General features: G+C 36.0%; 1 protein-coding gene across 6 annotated transcripts in view; it reads left to right on the top strand.

Moving 5' to 3' along the window:
* Window positions 1-15,117, top strand: part of PALLD (palladin, cytoskeletal associated protein) — a 328,370-nt gene that overhangs the window by 121,537 nt on the left and 191,716 nt on the right. For all 6 annotated transcript variants that reach the window (XM_045017800.1, XM_045017801.1, XM_045017802.1 and 3 more), the window contains 5 exons: window positions 1,439-1,617; window positions 8,550-8,616; window positions 12,345-12,450; window positions 13,455-13,529; window positions 14,828-14,969. In XM_045017800.1, the coding sequence (XP_044873735.1) occupies window positions 1,439-1,617; window positions 8,550-8,616; window positions 12,345-12,450; window positions 13,455-13,529; window positions 14,828-14,969 (569 nt within the window). The remainder of the gene's footprint in view (window positions 1-1,438; window positions 1,618-8,549; window positions 8,617-12,344; window positions 12,451-13,454; window positions 13,530-14,827; window positions 14,970-15,117) is intronic.

Here is a 15,117-nt window from a genome sequence, read left to right on the forward strand (position 1 = left end):
TGTGTGTGTAGAGCTCTGAGCACAATAGGACACACAAAAGGAGCTTGTTAGTCTTCAGTTACAAAACAGAATGGTATAGGATTTTAGTTCCATTATCAACATTTCCTAGCCTTGAGGAATATTGTGTCTATTCTTCATCTGCACAGGGGACTTGTGTGCACAGTTCTCATTAGTGTTAATGGGAGTTACCTCGTGTAAATCCATTAGATATTGAATGGAAAAGGCATCATTTTTACTCTAGGATATAAAATAAAAATGAATGTAGTCATTCAGATTTAATATTTTTAGAGGCAAATTGTCCAAGTATCTTCCTGTTTTGCTAATCATAGATGAAAAGGAAACCAAAGTAATTTTATTCTATCCATTTGGCTAGAATGAAATAGGAACAGGTCAGTCCATTTGTAAAGGCTCCTAATTGACCTTTATTATTTGACATCTCTAGCACTGTTCTTAAACAGGAATGGAAGATACCCTAACACTGCATCACTTTTTTTTTTTTAAGTTTAGGAAAAGCAACAGATATGGCTTCTATTGTTTTTGTTTTCAGGACAAGATGCCAACAAAGCAAAAAGTTTCAGATGGAAGCAATTAATGGAAGATTAGAATTGCAGACAAACACTAAGAAGTGGTTAAGAACTAAGGGGACAATCTTGTCAAAGGGCTTTTGAATCTTTTGTTGCTCTGAAGTAGAAAATTCCTTACATTTTTTCTCTTTTTAATTGAAGTAAATCAGGCTTTCAATGTATTTGCATAGTTGTATAATGAAAAAAATCTATTCATAAGGATGAAGGTCGGGAGGGAGAGTGTGCGTGTACTGCTATTGATAAATCACTTTGGAGCCCTCCATATCAGACTTCTGGATGTTTAGGAAAGGAATAACTCTGTCAAGAGTGAATTATACCATTTGTATCGGAATTGGAATCACTAAGGTCATATTTTAGTAGGAACCTTAAAAACATTAATGATAGAGAAGGCATAAGACATGGCTTTGCTATTTTGATTGCAAATTTGATAACAAAAAATCACATATTCTACATGGAGGATTTGTAATGAATACAAAGGAGTTTCCTTGCCTTCACATACCACCTTTGACTCTCAAAACAAGAGATTAAATTGTAACTTAATTTCCAAGTGCTTAATGCAAGTTACTTTTTAAAAATGTACAATGTGTTAATGGTATCTGAAGAGAAGTTAAGGAAATTATTAATAGCAATTTGTAAGTATGTACGTTTGTTAAGCAAGCTTGAGATACATCTTATATTAGAAAGTTGTATTTCTTTGTAGGTTCCATGAAATATAAAAACAAGCAATAAGTTTTCCTTAATGTATATAGCTGTTTAGAGTTTGCAACAATTTTTCATACCATTTTGTTAGTGGTAGATGCAAATCAACACTTTTTCTCTTTTATATTCTGTCCCTGTTCATGTGTGAACTGCAGGTGGTTCTGTGAAGGGAAAGAGTTGCAGAATTCCCCTGATATTCAGATCCATTGTGAAAGTGGAGGCCTTCATTCACTAGTCATAGCAGAAGCCTTTGAGGACGATACTGGACGTTACACTTGCCTGGCATCAAATTCTGTTGGCTCTGATAGTACTTCAGCAGAAGTATTCATTGAAGGTAAGAAAAAGGGTAAAATGAAAATACTTAGGCTCCTAAATCAGTTAAGCATTGCAATGCTGAGCTCGGCAATACTTAAATACCTTTACAAATCTGGGCCTAAGTCTCATTTTCAAAGGGGATGTAGGCATCTAGGAGCCAAAATCCCATTTTAAAAATGGAACTGACTTTAGATACTGCACATTAAGTTTCGTTTATGATTTTATTGCGTCGAGATTTTCGGATGAGTCAAGCTAGGCTTTACGCTCAACTTGGTGGCATTTCTGTGTCTCTAAAAATTCAGGGAAGGTTCTAGACATCGATGGGGAGAACCATATTGATTTTGGGAAAAATTGGCAAACTGAAAGAGGAAATGGGGGAGACACAGGCACTTTGGCATCTGCTTAGCAGAGCTTAGGGCTCCAATAGTCTATAGATCAAAGAACCAGTTGATGGTACCCATTAACACCTTCTGACATACCAATCATGGCAGCTCAGCTCTGCTCATCCTCCCAGTACAGTTTTAAAACATTGACACCCTGAATGAAGTATCTTCCAGACAGAAATTAAATAAAAATAATGGAAGAAAGAGTGGAATGGGGGCTCACACAGATGCTGGCATAGAGAGAGGATGGATGGTAGATGCTGGTGTGGGGAGGAAGGAGGAAATGTGTGGGAGAATGCAGGAATCTGTTATGGGGGAAATGAGGAATGGAGGGGTGTACACAGATCCCATGGGGCTCCCTGGAGTCCCTGGAATAGAAGGGGATGAGAAGGTGCCACATAGGGTGCTTGGAGTGGGGAGGAATGAAAGGAGTCCCGGCCTACAGAAGCAACAAATTGTGTGATCCTCTACTTAGGATTATTTTGGCATGAAAGCCATTTTGACACTGTAACCTTTTGTAGTGTCATGATCCAAACTTAGACTCCAATCCTACAAACAGAATAAACTCGGAGAGACCACTCACAGATGTAAAGTGCCTCACTTGTTTGCAAAGTTGAGGCCTTAATTTCTAATTGAATGTACTAAATCAAACAAAAAAATTCTGATAGTCACTGTCATAAACAGTTAGTTAAGGGTTAAGGTTTTTTTCTACCTGTAAAGGGTTAACAAGCAGTACCTGTGGACACCTGACCAGAGGACCAATCAGGGACAAGATATTTTCAAATCCCTGTGGAGGGAAGTTTTTTTTTCTGTTCTTTTGTTTTTAGAGAGTCTCTCTTGGGAGTTAAGAGAGTCCAGACATCTTAATCAAGTCCTCCCAGGTTTCTGCAATAAATTCTTCTATTCAAGCTAGTGAGTATTAGCAAGGAACTAGTATTCTTATACTTTTATTTCTGTATTTGCAATTCTGTGTTTTGCTATAGAATTTCTTTAATTCTGTACTGTTATTGCTTTTACAGAGAAAGAAAGGAGGGGGGATTCTCTCCAGAGATTGATAAGTTTAGACCCTGTGTATTGTTCCATCTTAGTATTACAGAGACAAGTTACTTTCTTTTTATTCTTTAATAAATCTTTTCTGTTAAGGACTTGGTTGATCTTTCCTTGGGTATTCTCAGGGAAAGGGGAGGAGGGAGGCATCCCTCTGTAGTTGGATCCCGGTATCTCTCCTAGGAAAAGGGAGGGGGGAGAGAAGAAGGGGGGAATGGTTTATTTCTCCTAGGTGTAAGAACTCCATGGATTTGGGGCTCTTGGGATCCCCAAGGATTTTAGGGAAGGACTGTGTCCCAATACACGTACATTATTGGGTGGTGGCAGCTTTTACCAGATCTAAACTAGGATTTAAGTTTAGAAGGATCCATGCAGGTCCCCATCTTGTGAACCCAACAGCTCCAAGTGGGGGTGAGACCTATGACAGTCACCTAATAAATGCAGTGAGAATCTGGCCTGCATGATTTAAATATTTGCTTCTCTAAAGCTTTTAAGTGAGATTAAAATATAGGCATGTCCAGAACCAAATGCCAATAATTCTTCTCATCTTTCTTTGAATTCAAGATTGCTCATAGTTCAAGTACTGTATTAAACAACTGAAGTTAAACTATTGTGGAAAGACACTCAAAGGCGTTTTTAATTATGGCATATTTAAAGGCATAGTTGAGTTAATTCTAATTTTCCCTTTGAGCAACTATTGTTCTTTCAACCATTTTTGTCATAATTTATTTCTTTGGGAGGTTTCAGTTCAAAAATGCAGCCTGTTAAAATAAAATTTAACAGTTAAATATGTAAAAATAGATAGATATCGTAAACACTGGTAACATATGTGTGTGGATATCAACATATTAGAAGGATGAGCTCTTGACCAACAAAAAGTCCACTTTTCATTAATAATTAGAAACTAAACAGAGATGCATAATTTAGCATTAGTACTATTTTTTATCATTTTCTAAGTGTTGTATTTTCAATATTCAGTACTTAAATACAAAGGAAAATCCCCATTCCAATGAATGTATAGTCCAGGGTTCAGCAAACTTTCAGAAGTGCTGTGCCGAGTCTTCATTTATTCTCTCTAATTTAAGGTTTTGCCTGCCAGTAATGCATTTTAACATTTTTAGAAGGTCTCTTTCTCTAAGTCTATAATATATAACTAAACTATTGTTGTATGTAAAGTAAATAAGGTTTTTAAAATGTTTAAGAAGCTTCTTTTAAAAATTAAATTAAAATGCAGAGCCCCCGCCCCCGACCAGTGGTCAGGACCTGGGCAGTGTGAGTGGCGCTGAAAATCAGCTCGCGTGCCACTTTCGGCACGCGAACCATAGGTTGCCTACCCCTGGTATAGTCTCTAATAGATCTAGAGTTGTTATTCTGCATTGAGATATATTAGCATGTTGTTGTACATTAATGTCCTGTTAACATCCATTCCTCAAACACTCTTCTCTCTAAAGCCCCACCCACACAAGACCACTTTCTCCTTCATTCATGAGTCTACATGAAAGTTTCTTATGGGTACCCAATTTTGGGAGTAGCAGCCATGATGATAACGCTCACTGCAACCGTTGTCAGACAGCTGCTGCTTCTGCTAACTTCTTCCCAAAGTCTTTTCTTTTTAAGAACCACAAAAAGGAGTCAGGGAGAATAGCTCATCCCCTTGCTGTTTTGTTGACCAATTAGCCCTAATTTCTGACACACTGATTTTTGGTTCATTAATTTCTGTCCCGTACTTTTCTTGTTTACTCGGCATAATAGCTTAACACAGTCCTTCCTTGAATTTATATCAGTGGGCCTTTTTGTTTGTACTAATTCAGTCTTTCGTTTCCCTTTTGCACCTTTCTCCATCAATTTATTGCTTTAGGTTATTGTGACATTTTATAAACTTTCATTTGCTTTTCACAGCTGAGCTCACAATTAGGGTAAATTTGTAGGCCCAGTTATTACAACACACCTGCCTCCTAATTTTTATAGCCTAGCAACATTGAATATAGACTGAATATTTAGGTATCTGCATGATTCTTTCTTTCCCCAGAAGTCAGTCTTTGTGATGTACTAATAACTAGTTGCTTATGATTATATCAAACACAATTTTTTGAGTTTAGGTGCAGAATAAGCAACAATAATTTCTCATTTTCACACATCTCTAAGGAAGAAATCCATACACCCCCACCAGGTATATCGAAGATTTGGATCTAAACAAAATTACTTTCTATGAAACAAGAGCATGAAAAAGCTTTATTCCCGTGTTCAAGATGTTTCCAGATACATGGATTATATTAAAATTTCCAGTTGCACAGAATGCCCCGATTAAATTCTGAGTGTGATAACTGGCAAACATCACAATTGGAACCCCAATTCTGATATTTTTCAAAGTATTACATTTCTTTCAAATTTCCCATTAAAGGAAGAACTAAAATCTGTGCATATAATAACCAGAATCTCAAGCAATCATTAACGAAGTGGGTAAATGGAAATTAAAGGCAGCCTTTTGTTTCTCAGAAGGCTATGCAGGGTCATCAGCAGTAGTTTGGTGATGAGTATAATTCATGTAGATGAATATAAATAGTCTCTGAACTGAGAGTGGGCAGTTTAGCATGCAAATGTTATGCTATACTGAGTTATAGTTAAGGTTAAAGTTTATCTATAAATGTCTGAGCTGCACCTGTTCACTTAAACCAGCAGGAGGATAAGCCTCGTTGCCACTCTGGAACAAGTATAAGTATGTGGATATAAAAGGATGGTGTCATTGCTACAAATATTTTTATATTTACTGGTGTAAAGCCTTACTTGACAGACAGACGAAAGCTTAAAAATCAACCTGATGCAATAGTAATGTGTTGGGCATTATGACCAGTTTATTTAAACATGCTTGTGACATTACCCAGGGTACCGTCTGGACTGTTGAACAGCTGTGTCCCTCAATTCTCCAATCTGGGATGCCTTTTACACTGCTTCACTGTGAGAGCACCCACTCCTGGTCTGCCCACACTCAGCTTCCAGCATATAAATGACCCCCAGATATACTGAATGAGTGCTATAGCTAGCCAGCCAGCCAGCCATGAATTATAATACAGAGTGACACCAGCAAATCCCCTACCCCAGACTTGTTCCCAGAAATGTGCATCTCGTATTGCCCAGTAGAAGCGCATAGAAAGTCCATCATTTCATTTATAGAAAATGAGGCGCACAAATCTTGTTATCCGAAATGAAGTTCCCAAACACACTGGTTTAGATAAAACAAATTTATTAACTACAGAGACAGATTTTAAATGATTACAAATGATGAACCATAAAAGTCAGAATTGGTTACAAAGAAATAAAAGGTAAAACACAAACTAATACCTAACTTAACAAGCTGAGTGAATTTAAAGCAAAAGGTTTCTCTCACAACATGCTTACAGCAGTCTGGCTGGATTCCTTTCAGCCAGAACTCTTCCCCCAGTTCAATGATGTTTCCTTTGTCTTTCAAGTGTTGATGCAGTGACTAGAGTTGAGGAGAGAGAGGTAATCTGAGGAGTTTGCTCCCCTTCCTTATAGCATTTTTCTTCTTTGAAAATCATCTCCAGCTGAGCTTCAGGCAATAGCCAGTCTGTTTCTTTGGCAAGGTGTAAATTTCTTGCTTACACCCTTTTTCCTGCCAAAGAATAGCTGCTTAACCAGGTGGTGGTCCATTTGATTATGTTGACACCTAGCTGAGGTGTTGGCTAGCCTGTCTCTAGGGAACTGGATTGAAGCTGTTTCCCCAGACTTGGAACATGTTTTAAACTAGAATTTTATAACTTTGCTTACAATGTTGCCACACATATTCTACTAGGACAATAATGATAAGCAAATTGAGCTTTCAAATGATAACTCTCAAGGTATACTTTGTACAAAATTTATCATAGTCTTGTAAAAATGGTGAACATAAAGATACAGACTGTCACAATGTTTTACTGGAAATCTTGAATTAATGCTGACATTTTAATTTTAAAAAACACAGTATATGTTAGGTAATATAATTTCTTTCATTGTGAGATCAAATGGAGCCTCTGGTGAAACCCAGGTCTATGTATATCCAGATCTTGCCCAATGATCACCTTTTTCTCTAATCTATCAAAAATATAGCCATGCTAATTATTCATAGCTATTAATAGAATCCAAGGCCAAAAGGGACTATTTTGATAGTTGAGGCTGATCTCCCATGCAACACAGGCCAAAGAACTTTCCCAAAATAATTCCTTTTGAATTACAAAATTGGAAAAAAATCCAATCTTGATTTTAAAATTGCCAGTGATGGAGAATTCAGCACACACTTTGTAAATTCTTCTATAAGGTAATTAGCCTCACTGTTAAAAAAATATGTGCCTTATTTCCAGTCTGAATTTGTCTTGCTTCAACTTCCAACTATTGGATCTTTTCACATATTTGTCTGATAAATGAGGAGCCTGCTATCAAATGTTTGTTCCCCGTGTAAATACTTATAGACTATGATCAAGTCACCCCTTAACCTTCTCTTCGTTACATTAAGTAGAATGAAATTTCCCTCTCTACTGGCAGTTTTATTTAATATAACTTTAATAGCTACAGTGTATCATTTGATATCATTCTTGCTATGAACTGGGGACAATGGAAATCCCAGATGAATTGTTAGGAAAACCTCTAGTTAGCAGCCTATAGATTTCAGTCTGCATTTGTTTGACCCACAAAGACATTGAAAAGTCACACACATCACTTTTTTTTTTTTACATACGTTAATAGCACAGTAAGTGATTCCTTCAGGAATCTTGTATAGCATGCATAGTATTATTTTTTTTTAGGTAGCATACAGCGGCAGCTTCCTTCAATGTCTTAAATTCCTTAAATTCCCTTTCCTGGAATGGATTAAAAAATGCATCCTCTTAAACAATTAATCTGACAGTACCAAATTCATTGTAGGTATATCTCTAAAGCAGAGATGACTCATACCTGCCGATAGTGGGGGGAGGAGGGGCAGAGTGAGGGCAGCCAGCCTCAGCAATGTTACTGAGCATGCTTAGGACTAGCCAAGCAGCAAATCCAGGGGGGAGGGGAGACATGTGACCCACATACCCCTCCCCCCACGTGTTGCCACTTCTCCAAAGACTTCCATGATGTTAAACCAGGTAGGAATGAATATGGCCCATTAACTCATCTTTTACATAAAAATAGTATGCATGAGGTTTTTTGCTTAATTTGCCTTAATGTGAAAACCCAGGAAAAACAATTTGTGATCAAATTAGCAATTAACCTCTAATAATATATATCAGCACAGTCATGACTCCCAAACTCTTTAAAGATCATAAAGACATGTCAGGCAAAAAGAAAAGCTACAGTATTTTTCAAAAAAAAGAATTTCCAGCTCTGCATTGAAATGATTTCACTTATACTACATCCTATAAGTCAATTCAGTGTAATGCTTTCAGAATACTACTAAAGAAGTATAGTATTTACTTTTGAAATTAAGCATAGTGGAGATTGGAGAGTGTATATAACAGCACTGAATATACCCTTTTTCCCCCTCCAGGTGTCAGCTCAACAGATTCTGAGAGTGAAAGTTTAGTTTTCAAGTCAAAATCTGGAGCTATGCCACAGTAAGTGTGCTCAGAAACACCAGTGATATACAAATTTTCTATATAACTGTATAAGAATGGTAGCAAAACTGTTTTGCTACATCTGTCCTTACTGAGGTTACTCCAAAAGAAGAGGCTAACTGGTGTTAATCAATGATCAAGTTGTGTTAAAGTACAATACCGGACCTTGAACCTGGGACTTGCTACATGCAAGCTTTACTGTAGGCTCAGCGCTATCAAAACAGAAAATAACTTTAGACTAATGGACATCTGTTTAAAAGAAAATATGTTGATGTATAATGCATGCAGAAAATAGCTATACGAAGATTAACTTGACTGTACTCACAAAACTTATAGTGAAGGAAATTTCTTAAAAAACAAAGTCAATTTATCTTACTTGTGGAAGAAGGTTTAATATAGGCTGGAAAATTACTATCTGTATACATTAGGGCTGTCAATTTAATCACAGTTAACTCACACAATTAACTTAAAAAAATTAATCGTGATTAATTGCGGTTTTAATTGCACTGTTAAACAGTAGAGTACCAATTAAAATGTATTAAGTCTTTTGGATGTTTTTCTACATTTTCATATATATTGTCTTCTGTGTTGTAATTGAAATCAAGGTGTATATAATTTTTATTACAAATATTTGCAATGTAAACATTATAAACAAAAGAAATAGTATTTTTGAGTGCACCTCATACAAGTACTGTAGTGCAATCTCTATCGTGAAAGTGCAACTTACAAATGTAGATTTTTTTTTGTTACATAACTGCACTCAAAGACAAAACAATATAAACCTTAATGCCTACAAGTGCACTCAGTCCTACTTCTTGTTTAGCCAATTGCTCAGACAAACAAGTGTGTTTACATTTTACAGGAGATAATGCTGCCCATTTCTTATTTACAATGCCGTCAGAAAGTGAGAACAGGCATTTGCGTGGCACTTTTGTAGCCAGCATTGCAAGGTATTTATGGCCAGATATGCTAAATAATCGTATGCACCTTCATGCTTCAGCCACCATTCCAGAGGACATGCTTCCATGCTGATGACTCTCATTAAAAAAATAATGTGTTAATTAAATTTGTGATGGAACTCCTTGGGGGAGAATTGTATGTCCCCTGCTGTTTTACCCACATTCTGCCATATATTTCATATTATAGCAGTCTCAGATGATGACCCAGCACATGTTGTTCATTTTAAGAACACTTTCACTGCAGATTTGACAAAACGCAAAGAAGGTACCAATGTGAGATTTCTAAACATAGCTACAGCACTCGACCCAAGGTTTAAGCATCTGAAGTGCCTTCCAAAATCTGAGAGGGACGAGGTGTGGAGCATGCTTTCAGATGTCTTAAAAGAGCAACACTCTGATGTGGAAACTACAGAACCCAAACCTCCAAAAAAGAAAATAACCTTCTGTGGGTGGCATCTGACTCAGATGATGAAAATGAACATGCATCGGTCTGCATTGCTTTGGATTGTTATCAAGCAGAACCCGTCATCAGCATGGATGCATGTCTCCTAGACTAGTGGTTGAAGCATGAAGGGACATATGATTCTTAAGTTCATCTGGCACATAAATATTTTGTGATTCTGGCTACAGCAGTGCCATAAGATCACCTGTTCTCACTTTCAGATGACATTGTAAACAAGAAGTGGTCAGCATTATCTCCTGCAAATGTAAACAAACTCATTTGTCTGAGTGATTGGCTGAACAAGAAGTAGGACTGATTGGACTTGCAGGCTCTAACATTTTACATTGTTTTATTTTTGAATGCAGGTTTTTTGGGTGCATAATTCTACATTTGTAATGATATCAAATGATATGATTTCATGATAAAGAGATTGCACTACAGTACTTGTATTAGATGAATTGAAAAATACTATTTCTTTTTGTTTTTTAGAGTGCAGATATTTCTAATAAAAATAAATGTAAAGTGAGCACTGTACTCTTTCTGTTCTGCATTGTAATTGAAATCAATATGTTTGAAAATGTAAAAAACATCCACAAATATTTAAATAAATGGTATTCTTTTGTTTAACAGTGTGATTAATTGTGCAATTAATCGTGATTAATTTTTTTAATCGCTTGACAGCCCTAGTATATATAATACATACATCTCCATGACAAAGGGGTAAATTTCCCAGTCATTTAGCTGAGCCAAATTTATATTTGGAAATATTTTGGCAATACTGAATTTGAATAAACATTTTGGGGCAGGGGGAAGCATGGTGTATATATACCAATGTTCCCATTTAAAAGAGAGTTTGAATTTTGATATATATGAAATTTGGAAAAGTAAATTTTTGAAAGTTAAAAAGCAAAATGAACAATTTTACAACTTTGTGAAATTTTACCCAAAACAAAATGTTGTTGCTTGCTCACCTATATCAAATATCTTACTTAGTTTTTAAGTTTTTGGATGTTCCCAGAAGAAGAGAAAAAGGGTGGATGTAGTGATAAGAGTTTTCTCTGAAATGTAAACAAGCAGTAATATATCTGTTTATATTGTGATAACTGTTTATTTGCAATGTGAAAAGAGAGCAACTTATTTTCCAGATTAAATTGTAGAATTTGCAAAGTATTTTAGAATGCAAGAAGCCTTACATTGTTTATGTTCAACACTTTCTCCTATCCTGGATGTTCAGAATTGTATTTTATTGGTTTCTTTCATGGAAATAATCTCTGTCAAACATATTGTGCTAGCAACAGTGTATGTGCTGCATCTCCTGTCCTTGTCGAGTCTCCTTCTTTGATTAGGTATAGAAAATGTACAGTGTTACAAGTGTGGGCATCATTAAGGATCAGATCTACCATCCTTGCCCATGATTACTCTGAGTAGTCATTCTGAAGAAAATTGACTACTTGTGGAAAAGTGAGTATTTATTCATTGTGAGTAAGGGTGGTATAGGCTGGATCTAACTTTATGAAATCTTACAAGATGTCAGCTGTGCACATTCAGAAGTGATATCACTTAAACCATGACTGATTGATTTTTACAATTTTCTAGAATCTATCCCCCAAACCAAAACAAAAGCATTAATCCTCAGAGGACTTGAGTGGATGTGAAATTTGTGTTTTTAAATAAAATGTTTGGTTTTACAATTTAAATACTTCCATAACTGAAAAGCAGCTGATGAAGGGATTGAGTTCAAACTTTCCAACATATTCACTGTTTGGGCTGATATTCTCTGTCTTTGCCCAAAGTTAATATTTTGGAAGGTTATGAGCATGGACTAAGATGGAAGCTGATTTTGTAATTTTAATTTGGCAGTGTGATCAGCATGAGTTTATAAATTGCATAGAGACAAAGATAGGTAGGAGGGGGGATAGACAATAAAATATAGTAGAAAGACAAAGTGGTTCAGGTAATATTTTATTGGACCAACTTCTGTTGGTGAAAGACACATGCTTTCCAGCTTACACAGAGCTCTTCCTGAAGGTACTCAGTACCTTACAGCAGGTACTCAGACATCTATGTTGGTCTGTAGAGCTCTGTGTAAGCTGGAAAACTTGTTTCTTTCACGAACAGAAGTTGGTCCAATAAAAGATATTGCCTCACCCACCTTGTCTGTCTAATATCCTGGGAACAACACAGCTACAACAACACTGCAAATAAAATATAGTGTCATCCCTTTCAAATCCTGTAAGAATTTTGAGTTTACGTTGGTTCCAAAGTAACACATTCGATAACTGTTGTATGATCTGAAAAAATGGGTTTTTTTCCCCCTTTTTTTCCAGAGCCCAGAAGAAAACCACTTCTGTTTCCTTAACAATAGGATCTTCTACTCCAAAGGCTGGAGTCACCACAGCTGTAATTCAGCCTATCTCTGTACCCATTCAGCAGGTACTCAGACGTCATGTTAAGTCAGTCAAATATATTAAATCTCTCTCTCAAAATTAAATATGAGGGGGGCGGAATTGCCATTTTGGAGGGTGAGGGATCATACTTCATATTATTTAACTTGAAATCATTAAACTGCCATTTGAAATCTGAAGATTAATTTAGTAAAAAAAAGAGATGTTGAAGTTACTTACACGGAATGGGGGCAAATAAAGTATTGGAGCATGTGCACAAATGTGCTATATAGGTTTTTACACCACAGTCGTAACCATAATATCTGAGCACTTGATAATGTACTGAACACTACACAGTATGGTACATTAATATGATTTATGATAATTCTTATGTGTATTCTTTTTATACTGCTAAGAACTCCCTATGCATATGATGTTTAATTACATACTTTTAGCACAAAATGACTTTCATTTTTATTTTCTGTGGTTAACTTAAATCAAATGGTTGTGGTTTCAGTTATACTTTGCTGTTTTTTACATCAGCTGTTGGAAATAAGTTTGCCTAAAGTGATTGTAAGTTATAAAGTATCTATGTTGGTCTCTAGACAATCACATTTTCTCTCAATATTAACTTAATTGAAAATAACTCCTCTTCCTCTCTCCTTTTGTTACAAGCCCTTCTTAGATTTTTTTTTTAATAACATACTATACTGTTATATGGTACGTAATAATAGGAGATGCAGAAGTACTTCAATTTGGGGAGATATTTTAAAGATGATCAGATACCAAACACACACAACTCATTAAGGTAATTGGAAACACAATTCTCGTGTGGAGCATCGAAACCTTTAAATCTTGCATTTTGATTGCAGAAGTACACATATGTGAAATAGTAAAGTCGCACAATGATTATACTATAATAAAAACTCCTTTACAGGATTATGTAGTTGGATTTGCATTACATCTATATTGATCATATTATCAGAGCATATTCTAACTTTACAGTAATAATACATTTAGCGCTTCAAGTGACTGTCATTTTTTATTTTCTAGGTCCAAAGCCCTACTTCATATCTGTACCGACTAGATGGATCCAAGCCTGTCTGCTCCACACCCATTTTTACAAAGGTCTGTTTTCTCTATCATTATATATAGTCTACATTTTACTTTCCAGTCTCTAATAATGCATGAATCCTTTAATTGCATTAAAACATATACTTTATATAGTTTTTTATGTGTCCTTTTCTTTGTAGGTACTAGTGGCCACTTAAGAAAAGCAGCTTTACATTGTAATAGTGAATTTCCTGTTCTTCTGCTCTATTGAAATGTTTTAAAGAATTAAATGTGAATTTCTATGTGTTTGTAGCATACCTATCACTGTTGTACTTGGCCATGGCTACAAAAATTAAAAACAAAACATTTGGCAACACATGCTAATAAGAAAGACCCATTCCCACGATTGCATCCTGGATAATAAAATCTAATGGGTTTGAAGTTATTTTAACAATAACGGATGTGCTCATCAAGTAACACATTTTAGCTAGGAGTATTTATAGGATGATTGTAGAAGTTACAAAACTCTTTACATGTCACTAAAATTCAAACCACCAGTTTTTCCACTTTTCTTTAACTACTTGTTCTGTTCCTTTCCTTATCTTTGTCTTGGGTACTAGCCTTTCAGGTACTGGTCCATGAAGGTACCTTCTAGGTTTGTACCAGGATAGGACATTCATATATCTTGTCCTTTTCCCTTTGGGACATTCTACTATTAACCTGTGAGAGTAACTCCCTACTTGTTGCTTGGTAACACACTAGTGTCCTGATGCTGACAGTTTTCCTATCTACTTAAGCCAAAGCTTACTTCAGCTAATGCAAGGTGTTATGGTATGCTTGACGTGGCTGGACAGAATTGTGAGGCAGGTATAATACATTCAGTTAACATAACTTCCCAACACTTATATTAATACTGTGCTTAACATATATGTATTGACTAACAAGAACAATTTATTCTCTCATGTACAGATTAGCCAATATGTCGTTAACAAAATGCACATCTTAAAAGATGTGTGCCAGCTGAAAATTCTTCATTTCACACCATGGGGTAAAAAATAAGATGACATCCACCTTTTGTGGATGTTTGGAGTTAACCATTTTCCACTTTCTCCTCAATGATGTTGCTTTGAGAAGATCAGCCTCCTAGAGAACAAGCAGTGCACTACTTCTTCGGGAACCATGATAAGAATGTATTCAAAAATAGACCCTGTATTAAACATATTCCAACTGAAAACACTGTTCTTCGAAAAGAAAATCAGCAGAATGTTATGACACAATGAAATTGAGGATGGGTGAGGAAGGGAAGCTTGATTTGAGTCTTTTAAAGTATGTGGGATTTTTTGTTAATTTAAAGTATGTTTGTCACATTTCAGGAGCTGCAAAACTCCACAGCATCTGAAGGACAGGTTGTTGTACTAGAGTGCAGAATCAGGGGAGCTCCTCCATTGCACGTCGAGTGGTTTCGACAGGGTGTTGAAATCCAAGATTCTCCAGATTTCAGAATTCTCCAGAAAAGTAAGACATAGCCCTTTGGCTAGCCCAATAATATTCATATATTCTCAAGAAAGCACCGTGGAATTAGCCTCAGTCAGTCAAAGCAGTCACTTTCCACCATAAGGATTGAGTTCTGGATAAAGGGAAAACCTCTTATCCACTTATTTGG

This window comes from Mauremys mutica, chromosome 5 (genome assembly GCF_020497125.1).
Source record: "Mauremys mutica isolate MM-2020 ecotype Southern chromosome 5, ASM2049712v1, whole genome shotgun sequence".
Taxonomy (NCBI): domain Eukaryota; kingdom Metazoa; phylum Chordata; order Testudines; family Geoemydidae; genus Mauremys; species Mauremys mutica.